Raw genomic sequence first — 20911 nt, 5'->3', positions numbered from 1 at the left:
TGATTTTATACTATCTGAAATAACAGAGTAATTTTCACTACTAAACACATTTCCCAAATTACCCACCAAATGACTTTGTTGTTGCTGTTGTTGAAGAGAGAGTGTTTCCAATTGATGACTTGGAGGTGAATTGGTGAAAAGGGTATGGGCAATTTGATCAAAAGATTGTGCATCATCAGGTGAAATTTGGGTTGTAGTAGTGGTTGTAGTGGTGGTGGTTTGATAGTTGGTGCTGTTGCGGCCACGGCCGCGGCTGCGGCTATTGTTTGTTTGATCATCGGAAAATTCGTGAAAGATGCTATCAATGGAAGAGTCGGAAAGAGTTGGAATTTGGTCAGTGAAGAAATTCCCTGAAATTTCATCAGGAGAAATCATGTTTGTTGGTAAATGAGAGTAATAAGGTTCATCAAACATGAACATATCAGAAGACATTTTTTGTTTTTTTTGGTGGGTTTTTGTATGATCAAATGAAATTTGGCATGAAATGGAGGAAGAATTGAAGAAGAGAGACAAAAAGAAAGACGAAGGCAAAACTTCACTTGACTTTCTTTTTCTCTAAATTGTGTGTCTTCTTGCTGCTATGTAGTTTGTGTTTTTTTTTTAATGTTGAAAGTGGAGGTAATAGTTGGACCAGTGCACTGATGGCTCGATGCTATCTATTTAAAGAACCAAAAAAGTTGTACTATTTCCTACGTCTAGTTGTTGCTCATGCCCACTAATTTATGTATGATGAGGTCAAGGTTCGATACTCTGTACTACAAACTATTTAAAAGAGTTGTTTTGTCTGTGCTGGCTCGCTCCGACTTTATGGCGGAGGTGTGGATGTCAACTAACTTATTTTTATTTGATTGAAGTTTTGAGAGTGGTATCTATGATCATTGATTAATGGTAGAACAAATTATATTTATGGCAAGTGGTTTAGGGTTATAATTGTCGAGTTTTTAAAATAAAAAAAGTTAAGGTTAAAACAGTCAAATCTCATTGACAGGATTTTCCTTTTTTTCCGTTACTAGAAAGACCTTAGACTTATTTAACCTTAAAAATTTTGAAAAGATGTTTTTGTTTATGTTGGGGATATTTTGGGCCACTTTTGGTCTATTGGACTAACAATATGCTCCATTATGTTCATGTTTGTTTGTTGAGTTATTTGAGACTATGGAAAGTACTATTTACTATACTTGTCTGAAGAACATAAATATAAAAGGTTGGGCTGGACCTTACGACAAGGTGGTCCAACTCTCAAAATCAATGAAAAATCAAGGTGGTTTTTAATGTTTTTCAATTTTGTAATTAATGGGTTTTGAGGATCTATTTATGTTGACGTGTGAAGTTGGAAAAAAGATAGGGGACCCAATTTCATTAAAAATTAGGGTAATCTTAAAAGCGGAAAATTCTGGTTCAATGGGTAAAGATATAATTAATACAGTACTAGCAAATATCTTCTTAACAATGACATTAGGCTATGAGATAGGACCAATAGTCATTATGGGTCAATCAAGTATTCAAGTGTAATGGAGGCTAAGTCACTAAGAGCATATATTGTGCTAGTTAAGTGGCTCGAGCCAACAATTCTCTTTCATTTCGTCTCATATACACTCTACTTTTCACTAACTTTACTCGTAATCTTTTTCAGTTTATCTTTAATTTTTCACAATACTAAATTGTCCGGCCTACAATTAATCACTAGTACAAAATAAGTAAATTAATTAAAGTAGGTTATTATTTATAATGTCTTGATGTGCAATCCCCACTTGATCTTCCTCTTGAGAAGTTGTTTAGAAGCCTCAACCTCAACGAAGACTACGATAATTTGGCTACTTGTCACAATAAGAATGAAAAACACCTATTGAGATAAAAGTTTGTAGAAAGGGTAGCTCCCGTGACCGTGAATGATCTAAATAAGAATGAGAAATACCTAATGAGGTGGTGCACCTATAGCTAAACATAGGAAGATGGAGTAAACATTACCCTTATTTTAAAGATAAAATGTATTACCCTTGATAATACAAAGTGGTGGAGAACTATTACTCTCATTTTAAAAGTACCCTGTAACCAAATTTTCACTCCTTCTTCTTCATTCAAACCCACCACTAGCTCCGTTTGTCTTCCTTCCCCTTGGTTAATCTCTAAACTATTTATTAAGAGTAGTAACATCGTCAATTTATATTTACATGATAACACAACTAATCATAGATTGATTAGATTACTATTGTTAAAGCAATAGAATTAAACCAAGGCCAATTAAATCTTATACAATATTAGTATTTAACAAGGAAAATAAAATTGCAAACAAAACTTTCACACTCTTAAATACTGAAAAACAAAAATATATCTACCAACTAACTTGCATAATGAGGTGATAATAATAATAGGAGTACATAGGTGACCCCATTCATAATTATTGAAATATCTAAGGAACGTGGAAAGAATTACTTCAAATTGAAATATTGGTTGCTTGTTTGTTTAGCATTTAACTCCGCCAGTGGGTTTCCCGCTGCCAGTCCCAAGCCTGGATAAAGGAGGAGGGTTACGGTAGGCCAGTGACAGCCAGTATAAAACTTCGTCACATCCCATGACATGAGCCAAACAGATATTTTCGTGGGGGCGTTCCCTACTCAGCGACGCGCTGCACTTCCTAGACCCGGGTGTAGTGATAAGTATGCAAGGGTTGCTAGGTCGTCGCCCAGAAGCGACGCGCCACATTGCCCGAGTGTGGTGTCAAATGAGCAAGGGCGTGCCATTGGGGCGTTCCCTACTGAGCGACGCGCTGCACTTCCCAGACCCGGGTGCAGTGATAAGTATGTAAGGGTTGCTAGGTCGTCGCCCAGAAGCGACGCGCCATATTGCCCAATTGTGGTGTCAAATAATCAAGGGCTTGGAGTTGGGATCAGGAGGGAGCGTGGGAGAAAAGAATTTAGTTTGCGGATTGGTTCTTGGAATGTGGGGTCTCTTACGGGAAAATCAGCAGAATTGGTAGAAGTAATGAAAAGACGACGCGTGAACATCATGTGCCTCCAAGAGACAAGATGGACAGGAGAAGGAGCTCGAGGCTTGGTTTTGGGGTATAAGGTATGGTATGTTGGGCAAGAAACGAGCCACAGAACAAGGAATGGTGGAGCTAGGAACGGAGTTGGTGTGGTTCTCGATGAGAGGTTGGCAAAAGAGGTGATCGAGGTCTATCGGAAGAACGATAGGTTGATAAGGCTGAAGTTGCTATGTGGCAAGGAGATTGTGAATGTTATCAGTGCTTATGCTCCCCAAGTGGGTTTAGATGCAGAAGAGAAACGACAATTTTGGGAGGACCTAGACGAGGTGGTGCAGGGTGTCCACCACTCAGAGAAGTTATATATTGGAGGGGATCTAAATGGGCACGTTGGGGCGAGCCGAGATGGCTATGAGAGTGTCCATGGAGGCTTTGGGTATGGGCAGAGGGACGCCGGTGGTGAAGCTATTATGGATTTTGCCCAATCATATGATTTAATTTTGGCTAATACTTGGTTTAAGAAGAGGGATTCACACTTGATAACTTTTCGGAATGGAGCAAATGCAACTCAAATAGACTTCCTGCTCACAAGGAGCATAGATAGACAAAGTTGCATAAACTGTAAGGTTATCCCAGGGGAGAGTGTGGTCACCCAACACCGGCTATTGGTAATGACTATTCGTCTGAAAGAGAAGGCGAAGAAAAAAGTTAGACAAGAAGAACCAAGGATAAGATGGTGGACCCTAAGGGATGCAAAAGCTAAGGTTTTTACAGAAAAGGTAATTGAAGAAGCGGATTGGGATGGAGAGGTGGATCCGGACATGACTTGGTTACGAATGAAGAACTGTTTCCTAAGAGTGGCCAAAGAGGTCTTAGGGGAAGTAAGGGGAAGAACTTCGGTACAGAGAGATACTTCGTGGTGGAATGAAGAGGTGAAAGCAGTAATTAAGCAAAAAAGGGAATGCTATCAAGCCTTAGGAAAATGTAGGAGTGATGAAACCTTTGCAGCGTATAAGGAGGCTAAGAGTAAGGCAAAGGCAGCTGTTCGCCAAGCAAAAGAAAAGGCATATCAGGAGGTTTATGAAAAGCTTGATTCCAAGGAGGGAGAAAGGATCATTTATAAGATGGCAAAGAGAAGACAAGAGGCAAGGAAGGATATTGGCATGGTGAAGTGTGTCAAAGATAAGAACCAAATGGTCCTAGTGCAAGAGGAGGGCATCAAGGACAGGTGGAAGGGGTACTTCGATGAATTATTTAATGGAAGTAATGGAGTTGTGATAGGAGATACCTCTATGAGTGATGAAGAAATCAACATGGAGTATGTGCGAAGGATTAGGAGAGTAGAGGTGGAGATTGCACTGAGGAAGATGAAACCTAAGAAGGCGGTTGGCCCTGATGGGGTACCGATAGAGGTGTGGAGGTGTTTGGGTAAGATTGGTATTGATTGGTTAACAAACCTTTTCAACAAGATATGGACGGCTACAAGGATCCCACAAGATTGGAGGAAGAGCACCTTGGTCCCGGTTTATAAAAACAAAGAAGACGCTCAAGATTGTTCTAACTATCGAGGAATTAAGCTTATGAGCCATACTATGAAGTTGTGGGAAAGGGTGATTGAACAAAGGTTGAGGGCATGCACAAGCATTTCAGATAACCAATTTGGTTTTATGCCTGGGAGATCTACTATGGAGGCAATCCATTTGATAAGACAAATGATGGAGTTTTATAGGGTAAAGAAGAAAGATCTTCATATGGTCTTTATTGATTTAGAGAAGGCATATGACAAGGTGCCAAGAGAGATACTTTGGTGGGCAATGTTGAAGAAAGGTATCCCACGAAGGTATGTAGACCTAGTTAAGGATATGTATCGGGATGTGTCAACAAATGTGAGGACATGCGGAGGGTTGACAAAAGATTTCCCTATTACAATCGGATTGCATCAAGGGTCTGCATTAAGCCCTTTTCTTTTTGCAACGGTTCTAGATGAATTAACTAGACCAATTCAAGATGAGGTTCCATGGTGTATGCTGTTCGCAGATGATATCGTTTTGGTGGATGAGACTAAGGATGGGGTTAATGTCAAGTTGGAGCAATGGAGGCAAAGGTTGGAATCTAGAGGGTTTAAGCTAAGTCGGAGTAAGACTGAATATTTGGTATGTCGTTTTGGCACTCAGAGGGGGACAAGCAATGAAGTGGTGAGTTTGGATGGAAAGGATTTGACCATGAGTGAATGTTTTAAGTACCTAGGGTCGATCATCCAGAAGAATGGTGACATTGATCAAGACGTGACCCACAGGATTAAGTCAGGGTGGCTTAAATGGAGAGCGGCCACGGGAGTGTTATGCGACCGCAGCATTCCCTTAAAGTTGAAGGGAAAATTCTACAGGACTGCCATAAGACCAGTGTTGCTCTATGGTACAGAATGTTGGGCTTCTAAGAAAGAGCATATTAAAAAGATGGAGGTTACGGAAATGCGCATGTTAAGGTGGATGTGTGGAAACACTTTAAGAGATAGAATCAGAAATGAGGTTATTCGCAAGAAAGTAGGTGTGGCGGGCATTGTAGATAAATTAAGGGAAAATCGTCTGCGTTGGTTTGGACATGTAAGACGGAGACCCGAGGGTGCACCGGTGCGAAGAGTGGAAGAGTGGGACCATGGAGGGATTAAACGAGGAAGAGGGAGACCAAAGATGACTTGGTTGGAAGGAGTGAGGAAGGATATGAAGTGCATGGATTTACGTGAGGATGAAGTTTTGGATCGTAAGGGATGGAGGAGAAAGATTTATGTTGATGACTACACGGAATAATCAAATTTGGTTCATGTTAGCCGACCCCACTTTTGGGATTAAGGCTTTGATTGATTGATTGATTGATTGTTTGTTTAGCATTTGAAACATGCGGATTAAATAAAATTTTTTGTCATGAATGCGACTATACGGGCTAGCATTTGATTGACATTATAAAGAAAAAATTAATTAAAAAAAAAAGAAAAAATTAATTAAGATTTAAGATAAGGTTTTGAAGTTTTTGAAATGATATGGCTTCCATTTGGGCTAGAAGTTATGTTTAAAGCAAATATAGGCCCATAATTAACTCTTTTATTTATTGGGTCTGACTCGTTGGCCCAACTTATTTATAGCCCGTTTAATCGTCCAAAATGTAACTTGCATTTCAAACTTTCTAGGAATCCAATGGCCGGCTTGATTTCTTGATAAGTTGATGTTTGATGCATTCTTGATTTAGAAACGAACTTGTCTCAGCATCAACCTTGACAATCACTAGTTCACTACGTATCTCCCCGAATTTAAGTCATTGTGCCATAAGTTCCAATTTAGCGGTCACATTATTTGTTTGAATGGAACTACCTTTTATGAACAGGTTTCCGGCCATTATGAATATCATGGTCTATACGACTATACTAGATTACTACTTTGGGTGTTGGAGACTTGCCTCACACCTTTTATGTGATTTGGTGTTTTACATTGCTACTCGAACCATAGCCGGAAGCTCGGAACACCATCGTAACGATTAATCCCAAACGGAACTACAGAGTAGCTATTAAGTTAGCATGCAGGTATGCTGCTTATGTAGCCATAAGAAAGTTAGTCAAACCATGTGCGTTAATTCTAGCAGGAATGCACGAATATTGCAACTCAATGTGAAGTTGACGCCACTTGTAATATGAAAATTAGATTTACAAGTTAACTATTGACTTGTAAACCCATGCATGTTGAAGCCATTGAGGCAATAAATGAGTGGCAATTTCTTTTTTAATGTAGTGTAAATCGTTGAACGTATAACCTCAATAAAGCTTAAAAACAAAGTTTAGACTTGAAAAGGTAGCCGGGATAAGCTAATACATGTGACTTGTCTATATACATTCAAAAATATAATCAATACACTGAAATTAGAGGTGATAAAAAATTCAAATCAGGCCTTAATATCATATTTCATACAGTTGTGTCCAACTCCGCCCAAAAGTATGTACTTTTTCAAATAATCCAAACACATTGATTTCTCTTCTCTAGACAAAAGTGTTTTTTTTATTTTATTTATTTATTTAATTTTAATATCCAATGTAATTATGCACCCATAAACTTGAGAAGCTCTTCCAAAGTATTAATTTAATAATTGATAGTATCCTTTAGAAATTAAAATGATGATTAATTAAGGTCAAAACTACTAAACTAGTGTATGCATGAAGAAGAAAAATTACGATTTATCTTTAAAAAAACCGTTTTGTTCGACCTATTCTTCATTTCTTCGATTCTTTCTAGAATTGTAGGGGATGCATGTTTACAAATCCCTATAATCATCTTTACATTTTATCCTAATTATAATAGCTACGCCTTCAATTTTAATATAGATTTTATAATTACAAAATACACTCTTCCCGCATCAACGTAGTCTTATCACTAATCTTCAACAATGTAGCAAAGTTGAGCAACAATGATATGATCCTATAGAATATTCCATAAACCCGCCCTAGGAGAGTACACTTTTACATTGCATTATACATACATAGTTACATACACAACTCTAAACACTCCTTTCCGATCCAATTAAGCAAGCTAAACTTGACATTATGAGAGATATTATGGTAAACTTGACAATTTAACTTGTTGATTATGTACACCTTCCTTATTAATATTATACTAGTGTAAGGAAGCAAAGAGCAAAGGAAGCAAAATAATAGACTATAAGACCCTAAGCTAATATCTTCACATTAAAAGGGTAGTTAGTAAAAAAAATAATTTTAATCATTAAAAATTATTTAAAGAGCGTTTCAACAACAAAATTCAGCTGATGGTTCACTTGAAAATGGTGGGTGGATGATAATTGAACTCTGACCTTTGTGTCACGTTGGCCTCGGTACCATGTTAGGACCATTTCAACCAAAAGGTAAAACTGATGGTTGAAACTCATGATCGATTTATATATTCTATTAAAAATCCATTGTGATGGTTAGAATTTATTCTTAATCAAGTAAATTAATTCAAGCTTTGTGAGAGTTTGGAAAATTTTTCTTAAATTGCGTTAAAATGACATGAAATTTAAGCTATTATAATCCCAGGATCCCCTAAAATCGGGAGGGTTCTAACCACCTAAGGCATCTCTCACTCTCTAAGATTTTGATAGATAAACACAATGTTATTTATTTTCTCCTCCTCAATACTAAATTACGGACAAATACAAAGTTGTTATAATATATAAATACTCCACATTTCGATAATTAGTGCTTGTTTAAATTTACTGAACTGTACATTTTATAAGAGAAGGAAATTAGAAGCTGAACTGAACTGAACTAAATTAAATTGAACTGAACTGATTGGAGCTGAACTAAACTGAAATTAAACTGAAGAGAACATACGCTTAGATTTATTATCAATGATTAGTATACATAATCAACTTCTCCGTAAATAATATCGGATGCAATCTGTCCATTTTTCGAGGACTTGATCTCGCACTCCAGAATTGAATCAACTGTCAATCTCTCATTGTTAAGTAACCTAAAGTTGGAAACTTGGAATGGAATAGAAGAAAAAAAAAAAAGAGAGAGAGAGAGAGCAATTAACAACGGACAGATTTTGAAAAGTATTCCAGTCAACACGGAGTTGACTCCTGATTAATTACGTTAGTTGTTTTTTGGAACTCCACTCACAAAAACAAAGCCTCCTATTTCGTCATCTCATTATCAAACTACCTTACCTGCCCATTTCCTTTCAAAAACTTCAAAATTCATTTTCACTCCATTCAAATAAATCAAAATCTTAGGGTTTCTCTCTTTCTCTCTCTAAAAATTCTGTAGATCGAAGAACTCTGAGTCGTAAAAATGGTGTCGCAGGATTATATACAGAAAATGGAGGTTCGGCAGAACTTCCGCAACCTCTGGCACACTGATCTTCTTCATACTATTCAGGCTGATACTCCTTGTAAGATTATTTCTTCTTCTTCTTCTTCTTCAATTTGTATAGTTTTCTCTACTTTGAATTTTCACTGCGGAAATCACTGTTTTTCTGATTTTTGTTTGGAATTTTTTGATTTTGTTGCAGATTGCTGTTTGTCGTTGTTCTGGTAAATTCTTTGATCCGCTAATTTCTCAGTTTCTGATTAGCTGAATTTTAGTTTTGTTAGTGTGTTTAGTGATTGTTTGATTAGATATGGATGATTTGGCTGGTTGACTTTGCGGTTTGTTCGAGATATTTGATTAGGTTTTCAGTTATATGATATTATCGACTTTAGAGCAGATTTTATTTAAGAAAGTACTGAAATGTAGGTTTTTAATTGAATTTTGATTGTTAATTTTGTGATTTGTAACTGAAATTGGTCGTAAATTTCACCTGGTAATTAGAAATTTGCGTTTTAGATGAATTTTGATTGTCAATTTAGTGATTTGCAACTGAAATTGGCACTTGTTAATTTTTTGATCTGTAACTGAAATTAGTCGTAATTTTCAGCTGGTAATTAGAAATTTGCATTTTAGATGAAGTTTGATTGTCAATTTAGTGATTTGCAACTGAAATTGGCACTGAGTTTCAGTTGATATATTAGAATTTAGAACCTTGCTTTTTAATTGAATTGTGATTGCCAGATTTGTAATTTGACATAGAATGCTTATGAAATGTTCCACTTGTTCTTTTTATTTAATTTTTGATAGTTTACATTTCAGTTGATAATATCTATCATGTAATTGAATATAGCATGCATCAAATATAGCTTCAAAATGCCTCGAGTAGTTTATAGACAATCTAATTTTCAAGTAGACACTTGGGATATGTAGAATAGGAAGGGGGTACTTGATTTATATCTTGTGCTTGATCTGTAACATTGAAATGAATTGTGCCAGATTAGTGAGGAGCAGAAAAAGTTCACATAATTTTTAGCCATAGGATTTATACTCCCAAGTCCCAATGAAAATTGATCTCAAAAAGGATTTTTTTAGGCTGAAAATTCCTAAGTAGTTTATCACTCAAGTTGTGTTGATTTAAAAGAAGCAATTCGAACTAGCTTCAGTCTATGGAATGTTATTGCAATAGAGATTAGTTTTCAATCGAGATTGATTTCCTGTGTTGGAAGGGAGGAGGAAGGTAAGTTGGGGAAGCACATGTAGCACTCCTTCCTTAAGCTAGGAATGCTTTTTCCACCCTTGAAAAATGTATTCCAACCCTCGAAAGTTATTTTCATCCACTTACAAACCAAACTAAGAAGATTGGAAAAATTAGATTTCCTGAAAAAATATCCCTTCCAACCAAACACTGCATTAAGATAGTGGGAGAAAGGAGGAATTCTTAATAGGAAGCTTCATTTGATGTATGGTTCATCGATGTCAAAAGAGGCCTTGTAAATATTATTGCAGTATTTAAATTTTGGAGAAATGCTGACTAATGATTTGAATTACAAAATGTCAAAAGAGGTCATATACTGTCAACAATCAAGCTTGCATCAGATTTTTTTTATCTTAGTTTTAAATATACTTCTGGAGATTGAGAGCTTGTTAATTTCTTAGTTAATTAGCAGGGGGAGGTTTTCTTAAAATTTGAAGTTTAATAAATCTATATATTGCTATAGCTAATGAATGTTAAACTTTTTCTGTGCTTTTAGAAATGAGATTTTATCTCAAATGTTTTATTGTTTTGTGCTTTATGATGGACTTCAGTGTTTTTCATTTTTCTTCTCGCGTAGCACATAATGTTATGTTCTTATTATATGCACTCTCAGCATGCATTAGTCGACTTAATGCTAATCTTTGTTTATCATGCATGTTAACTGTTAAGTTTCTTAAAGTAGCATTGCTGATTATTTTTGTTTCTGTTTATAGTGCTCCATGTGTATCATATATGCTGCGTAAACGTGCTCTTTACAATGACATGTCAAGGTGAGTATATATTTTTTAGCTGTTAAAGTACTTTGTGAAGTGTATATAAAAAAAATGCCTTCCCTGAAAAGAAATACTACCTTCGCCCTTTGAAGTTCTACCCATTTTGTTGTAATAGGCAGTAATATGCTATAAGAGATTGCAACTTTTGGGACCATTTGCTCTGTTACTATGAAGTATATTATACAGAGGAGCTAAAGGTTGGGGTTTAATATATTTCAAGGAAAAGAGAGTGTATGGGCCAAAGGTCCGTAAAATAATGCTTCCCCGTTTAACTTTTTGATGCATTACTTAGGATTTCACGGTCTCCTAGGCAATTTATGGTAAGTGATATTAAATGGGGTTAGGGGTAGTTTATTGAGGGTAGTAAAGACAAATGGTAATTTTCACAAGTAAAAACTTACCCAAGAGGCCAAGAGGGAAAGAAAAAAAAGTGATACATCTAAATTGAAACTTCGCTATTAAGAAAGTGATGCATCTAGAAAACGGAAGAAGTTTATACAACTGTAATTTGCTAAGAAAGGAAAAATGCTAAGTGGATAGAACTTCATGGAACAAAGGTAGTACATTGAAGTGAATTTTAACAAACTTTTCTTTTGCTTGTAGATATGTATGTTGTGCAGGTTATATGCCTTGCAGTGGTCGGTGTGGTGAAAGCAAATGCCCTGAATTTTGTCTTGCAACTGAGGTATAGTGGATGTGCTTAATTTAATAGTTCACCTTTTTTAAAAAAAATTAAAAGGCTGTTAACTCTGCATTCCCCTCTCTCTTAATTCCTTCCTCTCTGTCCCTACTCTTTTTTAGCTTGGTTGATTAGCACACAACAAAATGGGTTGGGAGAATGGCAGTGGCTGTCTTCTATTTCCTTTCTCCCTGCCTATGAAACATTTCCCTCCTATTCAGACAATTATTTGTTTTTGAGCTAAGTGTTCTTCTTTTTAATCTAACCAAGATGATTACCTAATTAGTACCTATTGATTTCAATAGAGGCAACATTTAAGAGCTGTTTAGGCCTCATTACCATGCTATTCAATGTGGAATTACCACTTTAGATCTATTCACCTGCTTTGAAAGAGAGATTACTAACCAAGAGAGTTGATTTTTGTCTGGATGATAAGAGTAGGCAGACAAAGAGGAAGGTGCTGATTACCTTGTTCTCATCTCCCCCCCTCCCTTTTGTTTGCTATTTTGTTGTGACTTGGATGAGAAGGTTAAAGGGGAATAAGAGGGGTGTGCAGAAGAGGTTGTGGCTGACTGGTTGCTGATGTCTCATGGTTAGTGTCAATTTGAGTTTTATCAATTAGGCTCTATTCTCTTCACCTCTACACTTTGTATGGATAAGAGAAATTGGAGAGATGGGAAAGGGAGGTAACAGTTCCTTTGTTTGGATAGGAGGTTGGGGAAGGCATTCCTTTAATGAAGACCATTCCTCCAAAATTAGAGAAATTTGGGGTGTGGCCAAGGATAGAACAAATGTGGTGTCACCTGACCTTGTTTTATTCTGTCCATTTGGTCATAGGCGCATCCTTCAAAGTCTTGCTAATTTCAAAGGGTTTGGGTTGGGATTTAGAGTAAGACTTGAATTTTGCATATGGCATGTGTCCTTTTTCACCCTCATCCCTTTGATCAAAATGTTGTGACAATGATTGTTATGGCAAGGAAAGAAAAACTTGGTGTCACTTGACCAGGTTTTATGCTTGTCCATGTGGTCAGAGGTGCATCCTCCACATTCTTGCTAATTTCGATGGAATTGCGTTGGGACTTATTGAATTTTGTATGCAACATGTGTCCTTTTCCATTTCCATCCCTTTTCTATGTACTCTATCCATAAGCTGTATGGCCACCAATTTGATTTGATGGTAGTTTCTTTTATGTTCTTTTATCATTGCTGATAAATGCTTACTATCTCCTGCTGTGATGACTGAAGTTTAAGTAACTTACAAGCTCAACGCATCATATGCGTGAGAGAAAACCGCCCTTTGTCATCCATACCTGATCCTCATTCGTGGTTTGTTTATTTGATAACCACTGACAGTTAACTGTCCTGTCGGCAGCAGCTTCTATGTCTGTCTTCTTGTTTCTATAATGTGGATTAGCTACTTGGTGAAACAGTTGCATATTGGATCCTTACTATCTCTGCGGCCTTTGATATACAGGTCTTTCTCTGCTTTGGGAATTCAGTGGCCTCCACTCGTTTCATGTTACAAGATGAGTTCAACATACAGACAACTCAATGTGATAACTGCATAATTGTATTTCCCTTGCTCTGCTTCTTCAACTAGTCCTTTGTGTTCATTTATCTTTTCCTCTATTACTAATATGCTTTCTATGGTAGGGTTTTATGGTCTGCCTGAACCAAATTGCATGCATATTTTCTATAGTAGCAATGATTGTGGGAAGTCAAGAAATCCAAGAAGCATCTCAATTGTTGAATTGCCTTTCTGATTTGGTTTACTGCACGTAAGTCTTTTCTTCCTCATTCTTCTTTATCCGACTAGTGAATATCCACCTGATTTGTTTTTTGTTTGTGCAGTGTCTGTGCGTGTATGCAGGTAAGCAGTCATCAACTTTTTATTAAAGTATCATGGACTTAATGGTATGCTTAAGTGACTTCTAAAAAATCCATTACATTTTAGTTCGTGGGAATGCAAGTTCAACAACAGCATACCTTAAACTAAGCCTTGTGACAGGGTGAAGTACATTATGCTCTCTTTTTAAATACATGCTTGTATTGAGTTGATCTGATATTCTAACATACGAAGTACAATACAAGGAATCAAAAGGGGCTTGTGTCTAATGGACGCAAGCAACCTTGAGTGGTACCAATAAGGTTGTTATACTGAACTTGTGCTTATTGATACCTGAATTAAGTACCAATACACTTCTTTATTGGTGCCATTTAAAAAATGTGCTTAATGGGTACCATTAGTTCTATCGACGTGCTTTATTGGTACCATTAATTCAATTTGGAAATTGGAACCAATAAAGAAATGTATTGGTACTTAGTTTGGGTATTAATAAGCACAAATTTAGTGCCAACAACACACTTATTGGTATCATAAAAAGTTGCTTGTGTCCAAAATAGTCACAAGGCACTTTTAATTTTGACAACCTCGCTCACATGATCTATCTGCTGTCTGAACCAGCCTAGCAAATGCAACTAATTGCTCTGAAATCCCATGATCAAGGGTCCCTTGCTATGGCTAATTGGCTAGGAATGGAGCATTTTCTTTCATTTAACGCTTCTCTTTCCTTTGATCCTTAACAAAGATATATTTAGGATTGTCAGATATTGAACCCCGAGTTTCTGTGCGTCAGGCATTTTGCGATTTCTTCCATTGCGATCTGGTTTATATAAAAAAAAGGAAAAAAAAAATGTTTTTATTAAAGGCAAAATTTCAAATTGAATATATTAACAATTTGTCAATACACTCATATGGCATTAACTATATTGATAAATGTCCAAGTCATCATAAGCAAAGCATTCTAATCTACCTTAACTTTGGGGCCTTTTGTGCGTCATTTTTAGGATCTTCTTCCACATCCACTTTCACAGCCCTTAGTAACCCGTTAGGGTTGGGTCGTGTTTCTCTATAAACCATCTTTTCTTTACCCTTACCTGTAGGCACGCTCTTAGGCATGATAGGGGTCTCATACACATTTTCTTGGGATTTCGGAACTAAGCACTTTTTTGGAGGAGCCTCTTCCTACAAGCCGCTCTTTGTTACTCTTTGACTTTGTTGGAATATGTGGTTGTGTGGTAGCTTCACTAGCTAGAGAACCCTTGCGAACGGGCAACTTACTTTACTCTTTCCTTCTAGCATTGATTTTGCTCTTCTCATTTTGGGCATTCATTCACATTTGTAAATGTTGGACAATATGCCGACTCAAGCACAATGTTAAAAGATGACATTGGCCTCTTGGTCCAATACTCTTGAAATATATGGCATTTTCCGAGGAGAAATCAACATCACGTGGGCGTATAAAATTTTGCCTTGGAATAATATGCGCGTAAAGCCATTTTGCCTCATCACGCTAGAAGGATTATAAAAGGCAAGTCTAGTCAAGTTAGGAATATGGACATAAGGAGTTTAATTTATTTTTGTCAATTATGCCTATAATCTTCCTCCAAGCTCCTTTGACTTGGAAAATTGCCTCCAATTGTCATTTGATCTAGCTGGAAAGCACCTCTTTCTCCTTTCATGGCTGTCTTGTAATAGAACTTCCTGTGCCTTTTCTTTTTATTTCTTTTGGGGGTTTGGGTGTAATTTGTTTTAAATATCTTGTTCGTTGAAGCTTTCCCCAAATGGGTGAAAAAAGGCAAATGAGTGCCAAAAAAAAAAAAAAAAAAAAGAAAAAAACACTTGGATTCACATACTTGCAGGTGTACCCAGTCACCACACTGTTGAGGCTTTCACTGTTTTGCTCCCCACCCCACCTCCCCCAAAACCAACTCACCCACTCACAAACACATCAAACTTAATGTGTCTGTGAGTATAGACTTGTTATGGATTGGACTAGCTACTAGTTACTTTACTAAGGACTTGCTTCATAAGTCATGAAGAGTGAAAAATAAAGTGTTTGTCTTATTTAAATAAACAAATAATCTGCATTATTGACATGTGACTAGAGCCTTGCTGTAAATCTAATAGGCTTTATACCCTGAATATAGCAATTAAGCTTTGCTCTTGTTCCAAGTTCTTTGGAAAGGTAGCTTGTTCGGCCTAAATCTGCATGTTTGTGGTCATGCTCAGGGTGAGAGAGATTGTTAGTTTAGCATGCGCGGAACTTTCTGGGTGTTCAAGGGGCTGATAAGTGACCAATATTGGCAACAAGGCATTGCAAAAGTCATGAGATGTAGAGACTCTTCGTCCTCCGTTGGTAAAAAATACAGTCCTTGACTGTGAGAGAAAAAAGAGGATTTTAAATTTAAATGTGACAATGAACAAGTTTTTTGGCAAAACAATCTTAGCATGCATTTTTGGGAAGGCAACTTCTGCTTTTGTTTTTATTGTTGTAAGGTCAGAAATTAAATTGCTATGGTTGAGCATCCACTGTTTTCACTAAAGCTCGTCACCGTATCTGGCACACTGAAATGTCTTATTACTATTATTCTCACCGCACTTAGATAACATATTGCAAGTTGCTTATTATTGCAGACACAGCATAAGATTGAAATGGACAAGCGAGATGGCAAGTTTGGGCCTCAGCCGATGGCAGTGCCCCCAGTTCAGCAGATGTCTCGGATTGACCAGCCGTATCCTCCCACTGTTGGATATCCATCTCAACCTCAAGGATATCCACCTCAGCCTCAAGGATATCCACCCCAAGGATATCCTCCTCAAGCTCATGGATATCCACCTCAAGCTCATGGATATCCACCTCAACCTCAAGGATATCCTGCTCCAGGCTACCCACCAGCAGGTTCTGCTTATCCTCCTCAAGGCTACCCACCCGCTGGCTATCCCAAGTGATCGCCTTTTGCTAGTTAAAGTGGTCTAAAATATTTGACTGTATTGTGTCGAGCTATGTGTGATATACATAGATTTTACGCTTAATTATTCTTGATGTGTCTAGACTTGATTGACAAGTCGACAACTCTCAAACTAGCTATGTTGTAGCAGTGCTGCGGCGTCTATTGTAGATTCTACCCTTTAAAACTTGTCTAAGATACACTATGTCTATCTTTTATTTTATTTTTTTGTCTGAATGTTCGTAAATTGTAATATGCACATTGCTAATATTGGAATTTTCAGTCGAAGAGTGGTGTCCTATAGACTATTTTGCTTTGGGTTTTTGCATATTATTGCCTCATGTTCCTTCATACTTCAGGTTTTCCTCATATTGTCAATCACTTTGCATTGCCATAGGTATACTAGACGGATAAGTGGAAGCACAACCTTATTAAATTTGGATAAAACAAAATTAAAGCAGTAAATCAAAATTTTCCTACTCCATACTACGTATTAGACTACGTTTGTTTTTGTGGAAAATGATTTTTTCTTTCACTTCTCTATCTTCCTTAATTGTTTGTTAGAGTGGAAAATAATATTTTCATAAGTGAAAAGTTACTTTTAAGAGAAGGAAAATCATAACCCCATAAAAAAAGTATGTCACTTTTTCCTCTTTACTCATCACTAATGTATTTTCTCACCTTTATTTGTCGTTTCCAATTTACTTTCATTTTTCTTTTTCTCCATTTTTTTTTTCTCCATAAGTTCTCTTATAATCAAACAAACAAATGAAAAAACCCTTTTCACAATCATGTTTTATATCGAAATTTGTCTTTGATAGAAGAAAATAATTTTTTTTTTTTATTATTTTAATTTTTATGAACAATACTTTCTATCAAAATGGACCGAGCCTTAGAAAATGTTAAACACGAACTGTGACCTACTGACCTTCATGAGGGTTTCCCATACATGAAAGCTAACTAACTAAACTCGTAATTCAACAATATTTGCTGGAAAGCTGCAACTTTGTTCACACTCGTATCCATTCAAAACAAAATCATAGAACCATCCTAAAAAGCAAACTATGTATGCTTTATACTTTTGAGTAATTTCATTGACATCACCTGATTTTGTTAATAACAACAAGTAAGAGGCTTCTTCGCAGCGTCGTATGTTGTTGAATCAAAGTGAGTATAATATTGCACATTTGCGCATGTACGGCCGCACAACATCCCCGAAGCAACGCATAGGACAGTGGCCAATTATTGAAGCCAGTTAGTTAAACTTTTGATATTATTACGCGTTTCAATCATCAATTATCTGTTATTAGTTACTGGAATTCCGTACTTTTTGACTAATTGTACGCTTAATTATTCATTATACAATTTGTGGTCGTGCTTCGATTTGATTTTTAATTGTTTTCGTGTTCGTGCCAACTATATATCTCGTTGATCAAATCTTTTTGCAGTTTGTTGGTTACATTATCTCATCTTATACAGTACAAGTCTGGTGTTAAGTTGTTAACTTAAACTAGCTAAATTGTCGATGCACGTCGATTGTCCTTACCTTTTATAAACCATAACTATTGGTGTAGTGTTAATTGGGACTACACTTGGTAGGGAGAACCCGTGTTCGATCCCCCACAATAACAATTGGGAGGAAACTGACACTTAACCACCCAAAATTGATCCCGAATCTAGATCAGCCCAAAGGGTGAAGTGGGTGGAAAACCAAAAAATATATATACTTGTAAGTATTTATATACTATGTATATACTATTTTGACAAAATAAGAATAGATATAATAAGTGTTAGGAAGTATTTTTTTAAAAAAAGTATTAGTAGAAAAATTCAGACATGATTTCATTTTATTGTTGAGAAGTTTAGTCAAATTGAAGTAGGTTTAGTTTTGTCAAAAAAAAAAAAAAAAAAAAAAAAAAGGGTTTTGACAAATTAATATATGATTAATATAATGTTGAGCAAAAATCAATACACCAAACAGAGTTTAATTAAGCTCAGAATTTTAATGTTAATTTAAGCCAAAGTCAAATTTGTAACGTTGTTTATAGATAAAGCGTGGGTACAAAATTATTTCCATAATGCGTGCAAGTCATATAAAAATAATTGAGATTTTTGCAATTAGTTGACACTAATTGGATCCATGACGAAGTAGTGATCACAATGTAGGGGATTTAGTTAGTCATCTGGTTGACTTATTAGTTGTACTTAATGAAATTATGAAATGCCGGTAACTACTTTAAAATTGTCAGCTTAATTATTAAAAATAACATAGTCAACTGTTACGCCTGTTTTATTTTCATCTGTAGTTGATTCCTTAAGTAAATTAAAGTATCTCTTAATACAAAGTTTTGGTGTTGGAGTATTGCTGACACCTATTTCGGTCTTTAGTGGTTTTAATTTTAAGTGGAATAACAATGTAATCATGTATACGAGGTAACACTGTGTAAATTTCACACACTAGAGGTATTAGTGTTATATGCCAAATGTCCTTTACATGTAAAATGAAACTTTTATTTTTAAACAATTAAACATTGAAGGTTACATGGTAACACGTTACGTGTTATGCTTATTACGTCATTGCATTGATTACTGTTTTAATTATCATATACTCCGTATTGATAAAATAACAATAATTAAGAGAATAGATGTACATCATTTTATAATATGTAGTCATTAATGTTACTTCATATGATATCGATTAATATAATATAATCAGCTTTATTTATGCTTAAATTTTTTTTTATTCATATTCCTACTCACACTACAAACTTTAAAGAATACGGGCTCTGTTTAAATAGCACGCAATTGCTAGAAAGAAGAAGAGCATGACATATGTAAGAAAAAGATCGAGGTGGTACGTACGTTCACCATTATAATTGAATAAATTGTGGTACGTTTCATTTAATAAGATTAGGGCCCCATTCAAACTCAAATGTTTAGTGATCACACATTCACAAATACACATGACACATGACACATGACACATGCATGGATAATAACGTGGTGAAGAAGGATGTAGGGAAGCTAAGTATAAATAATGGTTTATCATTCATTCAATTGTACGGAGTTTACACTATCTAGTGGAGATGCTTGAATTCAAGGTAAACATAGAATGAGTTTTCAAAGAATAAACAAAAGGAAGCTAAGGTAAGTTATTAGTGGTCATTATTGAAGCTAGGAGGTGGATGCAATGGATTATTACTACAAATTACCCATATCTTTTTTTTAGGGTAATTTAACATATTTTCTCCGAAAATAATTTTTTTCAGTTAAAGTAACAAATTGGAAGGATGAAGTTTGTTGCCTCCATTATTGAAGGTGACAAATTTCATCATTATATGTTCGTCCTTGATGATCATATCACTATATTCTTAAGCCATCTTCATCCTTGATCTTTATCTTTTTTTTTCATTAGTACGGAATACCCTTAAATATATAGTTTTACCTATAAAGCTAATCCTAACTTGGACTTAATAAGGTTTGCTAGGCAAACATATAGTGTTACGTTACTACTTACCTTCTTTGTTTACCGAAATATTCAATAATATTTCTTTTTTAAAAAATTTTGAAAGTTACACCTACCATAAATTCCCTTTGGTTTCCCCTCAAAAAAAAATTCCCTTTGGTTTAGGGAATTGCCTAAATTTTCATCAAAAAAAAAAAAAAAAAAAAAAAAGAGAGTTGCTTAGATCTTAACGGTTACAATAGAAAAAGAAAAATATATAAGGTGTTAAAAACAGAAAATTAAAAATATAAAAATATAGCCACTTCGCGTTTCTATGTTAACTAACACAATTAATACTGTATCCAAATCCGCCAAAGTGATAATACTTTGGGGAAAGGAATATACATGCTCGGTTTCCCTAAAAAAAAAAAAAATCTCAATTAATACTGTAAATTAAATAAATTTTAAAAAAAGTGAGTATATGTTAACTAAAAACGGAAGAGAAAATGTAAAAAGATAAACAAGTGTGAAAAAAAAAAACCGATTAAAAATAGGTAAAATAGTAGAGAAATTAAGCGTAATTTAAATTAAAGTGAGTATAATATGAAAGGGATGTAATAGAAATATTCGAAGGGATTCCAATACCACAAGGAAAAGATCAAGTTTTGTTATATCATGCAATCTCTACGCATACGCATTGCAGTGGAAGGTTCAGCATTGTGCTAAATCAACAACACTTCCAGCTATAGTCTTGTAATAATACATACTAATCATATTTTCTTTTAAAGACACGCATGCAATAATACAGTGTCTATAATTCTAATTTCTGAATTAAACATCTTAACTTTATTCAATTGATTATGTCAAAAGTTTATAAATCTTTGTCTTTTTATAGAAAGTTTTTAGTTGCAAGAATACTTTAAAAGATGGATGGGGTGTGAAACTTTTCTTGAACAAGAGGGAAGAAGTTTCATATCACAAGTGTTCTTATTTAAAAAATTAATTATAGAATTAGTATTATCATGACGTTAAGTTATTACTACGTATTATTATTATTATTATTGCATTTGTGTTACTAAAATGAACTTTGGCATAAGCTGTATATAAGAATAGGACTAATTATTATTCTGTAGC

At 35.4% G+C, this 20911-nt stretch overlaps 1 protein-coding gene across 1 annotated transcript; it reads left to right on the top strand.

The window, feature by feature from the left end:
* The first annotated feature begins 8657 nt into the window (after nt 1-8657).
* Nucleotides 8658-16620, top strand: LOC145597493 (uncharacterized). The gene is made up of 8 exons (XM_081653676.1): nt 8658-8916; nt 9037-9058; nt 10803-10859; nt 11466-11547; nt 13016-13111; nt 13195-13319; nt 13393-13411; nt 16019-16620. The coding sequence occupies exons 1-8, from the start codon at nt 8817-8819 to the stop codon at nt 16331-16333; spliced, it is 816 nt and encodes a 271-aa protein (XP_081509802.1). The 5' UTR covers nt 8658-8816; the 3' UTR covers nt 16334-16620.
* The last annotated feature ends 4291 nt before the right edge of the window (nt 16621-20911 follow it).

This window comes from Chenopodium album, chromosome 20, assembly GCF_948465745.1.
Source record: "Chenopodium album chromosome 20, dcCheAlbu1.1, whole genome shotgun sequence".
Taxonomy (NCBI): Eukaryota; Viridiplantae; Streptophyta; class Magnoliopsida; order Caryophyllales; family Amaranthaceae; genus Chenopodium; species Chenopodium album.
Note: the sequence above shows the minus strand (reverse complement) of the source record. Positions and strands in the feature narration are given on the sequence as shown.